The 12500-nt window shown below is 40.0% G+C and overlaps 1 protein-coding gene across 1 annotated transcript; it reads left to right on the forward strand.

The window, feature by feature from the left end:
- Window positions 1-1622: 1622 nt before the first annotated feature.
- Window positions 1623-4728, forward strand: LOC137994430 (uncharacterized). The gene is made up of 2 exons (XM_068840001.1): window positions 1623-2921; window positions 4591-4728. The coding sequence occupies exon 1, from the start codon at window positions 1726-1728 to the stop codon at window positions 2902-2904; it is 1179 nt and encodes a 392-aa protein (XP_068696102.1). The 5' UTR covers window positions 1623-1725; the 3' UTR covers window positions 2905-2921; window positions 4591-4728.
- The last annotated feature ends 7772 nt before the right edge of the window (window positions 4729-12500 follow it).

Consider the following 12500-nt stretch of genomic DNA (forward strand, 5'->3'; position numbering starts at 1 on the left):
TGATACCAGAATTGGGAAACCCACGTCTTATTTCTCCAATTAGTTAATCTAAATCAGAATCTGAGAGGCTTGTATAATAACATCGACTGGAGAATGACTGAATGTTTCTAACTCTACGCCAAAGAGTAGCTCTAGAAACTAATAGCATTCTTGATATCTGGGGCCAAGTAAATCTCATTCTGTTTCTTAAAAACTCCACTTGGCGTATTGATATTTCATAGGCTGGACGACCCACTCTTATATTAGAAGCTGATGGAGTTGACAAAGTCCTAATGGGGGCGTACTGAGGTGCATGAAACTGCTCTAAATGCTAGCATTTCCCATCTATGTAGTAAATGTTGAAGTTGTCTTACCAGCGATTCAAGAGGCGGTATTCTTCCAGCATTCCCTTGGGTATCTCTGTCCAATGAATCAACTAAACGTTGGACAGAGTAAACCGCAACTTCAAGGCGAACGACCAAGTTCTCCGCCATCTTAAGGTCAGCGTGGGGATAGAATCTTGCACAGTCATTCAAAAGGCGCATAACTGTTTCTAAAAGCTCAGTTGTTGGAGAGCAGTAACAGACATTAAATAGCAGATAGAAGACAAGGCATTTTACAGCTGCCGCCATATTGACGATTTCTAGTTAAGGTAATTTTCAGTGTTATCATACACGAACAGCCATGCAGTCAAAAGACACTTCTCGTGCTAGCATATACAACGTGATTTGCGAGACCCGCATATACGCGCATTTTAGCGCATATACGCGCATTTTAGCACCAGTATATATGGACCCTTGTAGGACGGGTATATTTGGGCATTTATTTCGCATATCCCAGCGCTTAAGTTTACGCAAATATGTGACCATTTAAAAACGCGTATATACGCGACCTTAATGGTCATATATATGGGCTCAAAGCCCATACGTATCGTATTCAAACAAGTACACGCGGCAGAAAACGCGTATACCATGTCGTAATTTTGAAAAGAATGGCCAACCATAATAAGGCGGTGGCTACACTTGTCACTCATCGTAAGAAGTTCATTGACCCGCACACTCTGCGTCCAGAAAACAAAACGACGCTGTTGCCATGGCATTAATCATACAATACAAGGGCGTAGCTAGGGAAGGGGGGTGGGGTGTCCTTGGGAAGCCCGTGACCCCCCTTTGTAAGCCGTTTTTTACTCAAACAACCTACAATATTCAGGTTGCGAAAACGCGAGTACCCTCTTTTTGACACAGTGTGACCCCCCCTTTGAAAATTCCTGGCTACACTCATGCAATATCTGATCAGTGTGACCGTAAAAAAGAGTTTTCGAAAGAAAATCAGTGAGTGAGTCATTTTGAAAATTAAAATAACTAATAAATTAGTTTTGACTAACTGTACTGTTTTTCATTAAAATGGACCCACTCCCCCCCCCCCCCTCCCCCCGAGTCCGATAGTCTTTAATTGGACTCACGTGATAAGACGGCCAGGTTGGTGCCAAAACAATATAGAAAAATGTAGCTCAAGCTTTGCATAATAATAGAGTCAACATGTGTATTGGTTTTACTTCTTCGGGTTTTAGACTATTCATGTTTTTCATTCTACCTCGCATTTGCATACAATCAGAGGTCACGTGAGATAGCAAGCATGTGATATCCGAGCTCAGTGCGAGTTTTGTTGTCCGAGCAAACAGTCGTGTTACTCTCTGGTAGTGCAGTTTTTCGCTTTTTCAGACTTTTATTACGCCCTTCGATCATTATGGCCGGAGGGAAAGACGCATCCAAACCTGTTAGCGAAGAGCAGTTATTGGAAATCCACCCGGACGAAGACAACGGCGAAATGTCCGGAGAAGAGGGATCGAACACCAGTGCCATGTCGTGCCAGGCACAAGCAAGCGACTCGAACGTTTCGTTGTCGCAGGCTGATGTACAGCTCCTGTCGTCAGCAATACTCACTTTGTCGAAGAAAATAGACAAATTCGAGGACCTCCCTTCTCAAGGGAAAGGGAAAGGCAAAGGAAAAAGGCCGAGGGATGATCGAGAACAGCAACACGATCTTCCCGCCAAAAAGCCCGCGAAGGACAGCTCGAGCTCCTCGAGCGCTTTAGAGAGCGAAGAAACCGAAGATATTCAGGCTCTCATGAACAAAGTAGCGGGGGATGACGGCGATATTGATGAGGAAGACGATGAAGAGGAGGACGATATTCTGGCGGATTTAGAGAAGGAGTACGCCTCCGAAGACATGACGGGCAAAAATATTAACAGCCCACAGCTCGCCAAACTTCTTAGCAAGATGTTTCGCAACCGGCTTCCAGACAAATTGCTGAAAGAAAAACTTGAACGCCAAGCTAGACCGGAAAATTGCGAAACTGCTAAACCCACAAGAGTTAACCCGGGCATTTGGCGCAAGCTTCGCGAACCCACTCAGAAGCGGGATTTGCAGATGTATAAAATTCAACAAGCCCTCGTTAAAGGAATTATTCCAATTGCTCGCTTGACTGATCTGTCCATGACAGATAAGAAAGGCTTAGACCAGGACGGGGTTAAACAGATCAAACAATTTGGTCTCGACGCCTTATCCTTACTAACGCATGTAAACTACGAACTTAACATGCAACGGAAGCAATTGATGAAGCCTGATATCGGCAGGGACTATGCCTCTCTCTGCTCACCTCACGTGCCGTTCACCGACTGGCTGTTTGGAGATGACCTCCAGAAACAGCTCAAGGACATCGGAGATGTCAACAAAATTGGTGCCAAAGTTCAAGGTCACAGAGGTCCTCACAGGCCCTCGACTGGCTATGCCAATAACAACAACTCTAAAGGGTCTTACTCTAACCGAAACAATTCAAAAAACTCGAAGGGCCAAACCTTCCGGCCTTGGCGACACAAGGACCACCAGAAGTCCAACACCAACAACAAGAGGGCAGCTCAGTAGCCCAAACAGTTCACACGGTAAATGCTATTTCAAATTTTGTTGCTGGTAATATAGCTAACCACATCTCCAGCTGGAGGTCTATTACCACAGACCCAAGCATCCTTGAGATTGTTTCAGGCTATTTCATTGAATTTGAAAGTATACCATCTCAGCCAGCTGTACCGCATATTACATTTTCTAAGGGCGATGATCTCATCATTGCTGGAGAGATAAATAAACTCCTTGAGAAAAGAGTAATTAACAAAACTACTCACTCTGACAATGAATTCATATCCACTGTCTTTACTCGGCCCAAAAAAGATGGGTCTCATCGACTAATTCTAAATCTTAAACAGTTGAATGGATATGTCACATATCACCACTTTAAAATGGAGTCTCTCCAGTCAGCGGTACAGCTACTTAAGAAAGATTATTGGATGGCGGTTTTAGATCTCAAGGATGCTTATTACTCTGTGCCTATAAACCCCCAGCATAGAAAATTTCTCAGATTCCAATTTAAAGGATCTCTTTACGAGTTTACTTGTTTACCTAATGGGCTCTCATCAGCGCCTAGGGTATTTACAAAACTCATGAAACCAGTGTATGCAACTTTAAGGTCTAAAGGATACCTTATCGTAGGGTACATTGATGATATCCTTTTGTTGGCAAAAACACCCCATGAATTAGCCCAAGTAGTGGCTGAAACAATTGCTCTGCTTAAATCACTGGGATTTACAATCCATGAATCAAAATGTGTCACAACACCAAGCCAGGTTGCCAAATTCCTGGGGTTCTTCCTGAATTCTAAGGACATGATCATTTCTATGATTCCAGAGAAAGCAGCCATAATCAAATCTAAGTGTCTCAATCTAGCCCAGCTCAAAGGACCTATTCCAATTCGAGATGTGGCCTCTGTTGTGGGCCTAATGGTGTCAGCATTTGAAGGGGTCCAGTATGCACCCTTGTTTTATAGGTCCCTAGAAAATGATAAGACATATGCTTTAAAAAGCAATGGATGGGACCTTGAAGGGAAAATGACACTCTCCCCTCTAGCAAAACAGGACCTTTCATGGTGGATCACCAATGTTGATCAACTTCCCAAAGCAATCATGCCTAAGCCAGCCGATCTAACTCTCATGACTGACAGCTCCCTTAAAGGCTGGGGAGGGTGATTGAGGGTTCATCATGTGTGGCTCGTGGCAGATGGTCACACCAAGAATCCCAGCTGCATATTAACATATTGGAGTTGAAGGCCATTTTGCTAGCCTTGCAGGCTCTCTGTAACCATATGCAAAATAACCACATAAAAATCTTATGTGACAATACTACTGCCGTTGCATACATTCGTAATATGGGAGGTACAAAATCCAACGGCTGCAATGATATTACTAGGGAAATTTTTATGTGGTGCATAGACCGAAAGCTAACACTATCCATTTCCCATTTACCAGGGAAACTTAATACAGAGGCAGATAAAGCTAGCCGTGAATTCAACAATAGTAACACTGAATGGTCACTAGACCAAACGGCCTTTACTGAATTGAAATCAAAGTTGGGTGAGCCTGAAGTTGATATGTTTGCCTCTAGACTAAACCACAAGACGCCTCGCTATATAGCCTGGGGCCCAGACCCTGGAGCAGTAGCCATTGATGCCTTTACTATAGATTGGTCTAAGTATAACCTAATCTATTGTTTTCCTCCATTTAGTCTCATCGGCAAAGTACTTCAGTTCATTCAAGAGAGCAAAGTAACAGCCATTTTAGTTTACCCACATTGGCCAACGCAGTTTTGGTACCCACACCTGCTTCAGTTAATGAAATCTCCTCCAGTAACAATCAAAATGCGCAAGAAGACTCTAACATTGCCTCATCAACCAGACAAAATTCACCCTCTCTTCCCCAACCTGCAACTTCATGGATGTCTTGTGTCAAGTCATCATTAATTGATCAAGGTGTATCAGGAGAACCTTTGAACACTATTTTGGAATCATGGCGTTCAGGGACCCGTAAGCAATATCAGACATATGTTTCAGCGTGGGTTAAGTTTTGCAGTAACAATTCTGCCAGCCCAATGAACCCAACCTTGCAACAGGTTTTGGAGTTCTTTTCTCTTCAGTCAAAAACTGTCGGTTACAGTGCTGTGGCGACTGCGCGGAGTGCATTGTCAAGTTTCCTCAAAATAGATGGCATAAAAGTCGGAGATCACCCACTAATTTCGCGGTTCATGACTGGTTTATTCAACCAAAAGCCTGCTCTGCCTCGTTATACTGAGACTTGGAACCCACAGATCGTACTCAACCATTTGAAAACTTATCCAACTACTGGAACTTTGTCTCTAAAGCAACTCACTCAGAAACTGGTCATGCTTATGGCACTGCTCTCAGCACAAAGAACCCAGACTCTCCAAAAGTTATCCTTGGAGGATATGAGTGCAACGCCTGGAAAGTATACATTCCATATGTCCTCTCTCTTAAAGCAAACCAGAGCTAAAGGTGGTCAGAATAGACACTTATTGCCTATCAATTTTACCAGTTATAATGCGGATAAAAGACTTTGTGTTGTTGAACTTTTGTCAGCTTATATTGAAAGGACAGCCCCCCTTAGGGGAAACTCTAAGCAGCTGCTGGTTTGTTATGCAAAACCTCACGGACCTGCGTCTAAGGACACAATATCTAGATGGATACGACAAACTATGAAGGATGCAGGAATTAATACCTCAGTGTTCAAACCCCACAGCACAAGGGGTGCAGCAACATCGGCCGCTAAAGCCGCAAATGTACCTATCCATGAGATTATGAACACTGCTGGGTGGCGCTCAGACTCTACCTTTGCAAAATTTTATGATCGCCCTATCATAAATGAAAATGGCTTTGCAGAGGCCATCCTGTCAAACACTTAGTTTTCTGCATTTGAAACTTTGCATGTTTTGATACTTGTCCCAAATTTTATTGTTTCGTTGGTTTACTTGAGCAACTATGGTTTTATGTCATGTAAGGAGTACCATTAAATACATGCCATGGTGTTACAGTTGTTTCATGCCTGTTCATTTTGGCTGTGGCTTTGAGCTTTGAAATCTCACGTGACCTCTGATTGTATGCAAATGCGAGGTAGAATTGGAAAATTAAACGAGACTTACCTGTAAGTTGAAGTTTGATTGAGATTCTACCGTAGCATTTGCAGGAATGAGGAGGTCACATCCCACCCGCCCTTGGGCCCTTGTGCTCTTCACATTGACCTCTTTTCCTGTACCATCAAAGCCACACCAAACTGCTTTGAAGACTGAGCTCGGATATCACATGCTTGCTATCTCACGTGACCTCCTCATTCCTGCAAATGCTACGGTAGAATCTCAATCAAACTTCAACTTACAGGTAAGTCTCGTTTAATTTTCCAATTTTACTTCTACACCAGGTGAGAATTATAATTATCATAAGCATAGCGCTGTTTTTTGTTCAATGATCTAACACACTCCCGTAGCTTATCATCACTAATTTCTGTTGGCTGGTTGCATGTTATCATTCCAAGGTTTGAATGATTCTCAGTTTCTGATGATGAAACAAGATGTGTAGGTAATTGTTCATTAAATGACTCGTTTGGTACTGAATCATCTTGCTCTGCAGATTGTAAATCTGCATTTTCCTGGTCATTCATAGAATCATAGCTGGAGTGGATGATATTGCCTTGGTTATTTCGAAGAAAATCAAGTGCTTCTGTAACAGCATCAGCATCAGGCTCAAAATTCTGTCTGTTTCGTTCCACTACAGCTTGTACTTCATGCTCATAGAATTTAGAAGCATATGTTTGATCACTTCCTAAAAGACTTCTTTCATCTCTCCATGGGTAGTAAAGCATCAGGAGATGATGAAAATACAGTTCAGGTTCTTTTGCGTTGTTTGGCTTGTGATATCTTATAACAGCTTTTACTTTTCTACACTTCATAAATTCATGCATGTTCATTAATCTTATTTTGTCTGGAGGTGATGTATCAGGATCACAATTGTGATGTAATTCAATGACATAGTCAGTTAAAACCTCAGGTTGAGCATCAGCTGTTTCTTGGCAGTCCTTTTTGTATTCTTTATAATAGTATGCAGCAAACTCTGCCAGACATAGCCTATCTACAGAAGGAATACACTGTGGTCTTAAAGTGTATCGATCAATAATATTTGATTTAAAGATATCAGTACTTTCATTATCCAGTTCATCTAGTTCTTCTGGTGATTTTGCAATGCGTATATACCCTTTTTTCTGGTAGGTCAGTGCTTACAAAAACTGTTGCAGGGAATATTTTTCGTAACCGTAGTTCAGGCATGCATCTGTAAACACATTCTTGTGAACTGACTTCTCTGGTAGAGAGGAAAGCAGCACGAATTCTTTTTAAGCTATCCGTGACACTCAACTTTTCTTTCTTAGCTTCCTTTGCAGCATTCATAATTGCCTCTGAGCATTCAGTCTCATCCTTGGTAAAATATGAGCACACGTAAGTTATGCACTTGTAGTGGTTAAAGACAGGTTGCAAGTCAACATTCGCTCTAAAACCCTTAATACCAGCAATAAAATAATTATTAATAAAGCAGCTGTTTGTTGGTCTTTTAAGGTGCAGCTCATAGTCTGAGTCAGGTGAAATGGATAAAGCCCAATAATATTGCTCTTCAGTTATGTTTACAGATTTGAAAATATCAGCTTCTGTTAATGTAGGATTATAGTTTGCCTTACTGGGATTTAACACTTCATCTATTTTTTCTTTAACTAGTCTAAGGATTTCGTTTTGTCTGTCTATGGTACTCGTCTTTTTTTCTGGATTTAAATCATCAGAAAGAGGTTCAGCCACAATAGTCTTGTTTGTAAAAAAGTGCCCAAAATTAAACCTACATTTAATGTTTTTGTATTTTCTACACGTCTTTGAATGACTGTGCTTTTGGTAGGTTTTTACAAGCTCATGTAACTCAGGGTCTTGACTCTGATCAGGAAGGCATGCCTGCACATGTTCATCTATGAAATGGATATAGGCTTCCTTGGTATCATGTGTTAGTTCAGGGCAATCTGATGTCCATATTAAGGCATGTAAGTGAGGAGTCAGCCTCTCATCTGAAACTCAATGCGGACGGAGTGCATAGTATACTATTTTACCAATTGGGTTTGCATTAGTTAGAAGAATTTCAGTGAAGAATGTTTCAACTCTATATTGAAAGTGCTTAGCAACAACAACAGGATTTACATTCAACATTGAGCATCTTTCATTATAAGATAAAGCATCAACTTGTTCATTTGTTAGATTTTTGCCTTGTGTTCTTGCAATAATCTGAAACAGTTCAGGCCACCTAAGGTCAGCACAGGATAATGTCATAAACCACGTTGGTATTCCAAGCTGTTTTACCATAGCTACTACTTCATACATAAATTTTTGCCAATAAGGTGGTGTTCCTGGAATTTGCCTCAAAAATAAATAAGCCTGATCTTGACAAATAAGATTTTGTAAATTTTGCATATTATTTGATCTTATTTGAGAAGCAGTAAGAGGCTGGCCATGCATTTTTTTCAGAGCAATATTGATGCTATCTGATACTTTCTTCTGTTCTATGATGAACTGAGCAAAGAAGAGATATTCAGGATTGGTAGCAAATCTACCACTGTGATGTAAAAGTCTTGCATTGAAGTACTTAACCGGCGACAACTTTATTTCTCGGTTGACAGAGTACCCATACTTTCCTTTTGGAAACAAAATAGGAAATGCTAGTTCTTCACATTGCTTGTCTGCCATGAAGGAAACTGGATGTTTACTTTCACCAGGTGCAATAGCATAGACTTCGTCTCCTTGAGATGATACATTATCATTTTGCTCAACAGTTACAGGATAATTTGGTATTACAGACTGCAAGCAAGTTTCACTTGTTGGTGCTCGATATTCATTTAAAGGATCGTCATTTTCTTCATCTGCCAGGGTGCTGACATTCTCACCATTTTCATAGTGTGAAGAAGTGTCATCACTTATACCAGATTCAGTAGAGTGGTTGTCATTATTCAAAGTTGAATCGTCTAAATTAACATCATTTTGTTGCAATGTTTTAAGATGCCTATCTATTTTGTCAATGTCTATACATATATTATCATACAAGGGATTATTCATTTTGAGCCACATCAGAGCATTTAATATTAGTTGAGGTCGCACAGCTTGAAAATAAACATGTCCTCTAAACTCCATTTTTCTCTTTAGTTTCAACATGATTATACCTGACCTTTCAGGAGGACGTGTATAGTACATGTTTGATCACATTCAACTGGTATATTGCATATTGCTCCTTTAATCTTCCTCTGTTGGCCTTTAGGCATTACCACTATCTTTTCAAAAACTACACATGTATCCTCTGTGCTATTAATATTTGATCAAGTTTTTCTAGTACTGAGAGTTCTGGTGGTATTCTATCAACTTCCAGTTTATTACCCACAGCTTGACATGGTACTTGGCCTTTTGAAACTTTTGCATGACATGTTCTACAGATGTATTGTTTGTCATCAAATGACTTTATCTCAGTGAAAAGACGGTATACGCTGTATTTATTTTCTTTAAGTAACATAACCGTTTTTCTATTAAGGCCCCTCTCTGATCTTATTCTGAAATACTGATATGTAGTGATCCAATTTATGCTGAACATCGTTTGCCTTTTTTCTGCTGCATCACTTATGCCCTTTATTATTTTTTGCTTTTTTACAGGATTCATGCTGCAATATTCTTGTTTTTTATTGTTCAAGTATTGTTCCTTAATGAGTGATTCCATTGCATCATAGTTCCGCTTTTTTTGTTTATTATCAGTTCTTTTTCTGCAGGATCTAGTGACTTGTACCACACTGCTCTGTCATACAAGAGCTTTTCTTTTTCTGCAGGCTCTAGCGATTTGTACCTCTCTGCTCTGTCAGACAAGAGTTTTTCTTTTTCTGCAGGATCTAGAGATTTGTACCACTCTGCCCTGTCAGACAAGAGTTTTTCTTTTTCTGCAGGATTTAGTGATTTGTACCACTCTGCTCTGTCAGACAAGAGCTTTTCTTTTTCTGCAGGCTCTAGCAATTTGTATCTCTCTGCTCTGTCAGACAAGAGTTTTTCTTTTTCTGCAGGATCTAGAGATTTGTACCACTCTGCCCTGTCAGACAAGAGTTGTTCTTTTTCTGCAGGATTTAGTGATTTGTACCACACTGCTCTGTCAGACAAGAGCTTTTCTTTTTCTGCAGGCTCTAGCAATTTGTATCTCTCTGCTCTGTCAGACAAGAGTTTTTCTTTTTCTGCAGGATCTAGAGATTTGTACCACTCTGCCCTGTCAGACAAGAGTTGTTCTTTTTCTGCAGGATTTAGTGATTTGTACCACTCTGCTCTGTCAGACAAGAGTTTTTTTTTCCGCAGGATCTAGTGATTTGTACCACTCTGCTCTGTCAGACAAGAGTTTTTCTTTTTCTTCAGGATCTAGAGATTTGTACCACTCTGCCCTGTCAGACAAGAGTTGTTCTTTTTCTGTAGGATTTAGTGATTTGTACCACTCTGCTCTGTCAGACAAGAGCTTTTCTTTTTCCGCAGGATCTAGTGATTTCTACCTTTCTGCCCTGTCAGACACAAGTTTTTCTTTTTCTGCAGTATTTAGTGATTTGTACCACTCTGCTCTGTCAGACAAGTGTTTTTCTTTTTCTGCTGGATTTAGTGATTTGTACCACTCTGCCCTGTCAGACAAGAGTTGTTCTTTTTCTGCAGCATTTAGTGATTTGTACCATTCTGCTCTGTCAGACAAGAGTTGTTCTTTTTTTGCAGGATCTAGTGATTTGTACCACTCTGCTCTGTCAGACAACACTTTTTCTTTCTCTGTAGGATCTAATGACTTGTACCATTCTGCTTTGCTAACCAAGTATTTTCGTTTGGCACTAGGTTCCATGTTTGCATAACTTTCTCTTCGTTTTTCAGCAAGTGAATTTTTCTGCCAATTGGATTTGTGTTTCCTTAATACCTTTTGTCTTAAAGTGCTTGACAAATTACTGTAACTAAGTTTAGAAATCTGATAATGTATGCTACCTCTAAATTATTAGTTGTATTGATTTTTGTAACAGTATTAGCAAAGGCTTGAGGAAGGAAGTTGCTGTCATTGACAGTTTGAAATTTATCTAAAGTTCCATCACTATAGAATATTATTAAGTAGTAGTTGATGGTTTTAGTCTTAGAATTGTTCTGAAATATGCAACTTGCACAGTAATTTGAAAACCATATTATAAATCCAGTTTTGCCTCTTGTGTTATCCAAAATAAAGTTCTGGAAGAGTTTGCTACTGCTGGATGCACAACTAAATATGCCTTCTTTTTGTTCTGTAAAGACAACATCAATAGTTGCATCATATATTTGAAGTTTGTTTGGAAATTTGCGTAAACGGAGATTTTCATCAGGACATGAAAATTGTTTCTTGTAAAACTCATTTCCATGGTCAATAATTGCTTGAACTAGAGTTTGTGAATTCCAGTAAGTGCATGCCTTAACCACTGAAAAACAAATGCTATAAAATGATAAAGCACAACAGTGTCGTATAAAAGACTCATTGTTTCTTGTTGAAATATGCGCCATTTCTCCACCACCATCAGCAAGTTCTGATTGAGAGATTTCACTGTTCTCATCAACTAAGTGATTATTGTCCTTTTCTAGTCTTGTTATGTGAACACCTATCAGCTCAAACAATGTATTTGAATTTTCATACAGGGTTTGCAAATAACATGTGACATCCTGTATACTTTGTGCTTCTAATAATACACATGTTCCTCGAGAATGGGGCATACCAAATGCATCCCTATCACGTGAATCAAATATTTTAAATTTACCACCTGGAGTACAGTACATAGAAACAGTACTACATTCCATTGTTAAAAGAAAGGATTCAGTTTGGTAGTTTTGCCTTACTAATGTTAGCAAAGCATCAACCAAAGGCATACCAGGGATGGCACTAGGATTTTTCAATCTGGGTCCTGGGACCCGCATGTTCGGCCAAATTGGGGTCCCAAGCATTTTTTGGGGGTCCCAAAATCTTGGTGACCCTCAGCGAGAAAAAGAGTATGTTTTAAATTATGAGAAAAAGAGAGTAACCAACTTGGAATTAATATTGACGCATATGCATAGGACCGGCCGACAAAGGCTTTCTCTAGAGCCGTTACATTCATTCCTGGACAAGAACTCTGTTAATGAAAGAGCATCCTTTCCAAGGGTTTACGCATCACTGGTTTCCTCCCTTAGGAGCAACGAACAGTGACGTCTTTTGCTATATATTTGCATTCAGTGACTTGCAGAGTACATTCCTCTGAAGAAGACCGCAGAAGGCGGTCGAAAATTTAGTTTTAACCTTTTTAGATGTTTTAAACCCCATTTCTTAGAACTTCAATTATGATCACAGATCGCTCCAACAGTTTTACAAACAACAGAATATACTAACAAATCAAAGCAAGTTGTGTGAGTTATTTAAGTCAGTGCCTTGCGTCCTGGGACGCATTCAAATTTCGATGATGCATTTTTTGGATTTCATTTGCGTAAAAATGCACGATTTCTGCGTTAACGCGATCCCTGCATACAGAAACTCAAACCATGTATAATGGATCTACCATTTA

Source organism: Montipora foliosa, chromosome 3 (assembly GCF_036669935.1).
Source record: "Montipora foliosa isolate CH-2021 chromosome 3, ASM3666993v2, whole genome shotgun sequence".
Taxonomy (NCBI): domain Eukaryota; kingdom Metazoa; phylum Cnidaria; class Anthozoa; order Scleractinia; family Acroporidae; genus Montipora; species Montipora foliosa.

Bases quoted from the DNA above. Each gene is read 5' to 3' on its own strand.
- LOC137994430 (XM_068840001.1), top strand. From the start codon at position 1,726: ATGGCCGGAGGGAAAGACGCATCCAAACCTGTTAGCGAAGAGCAGTTA.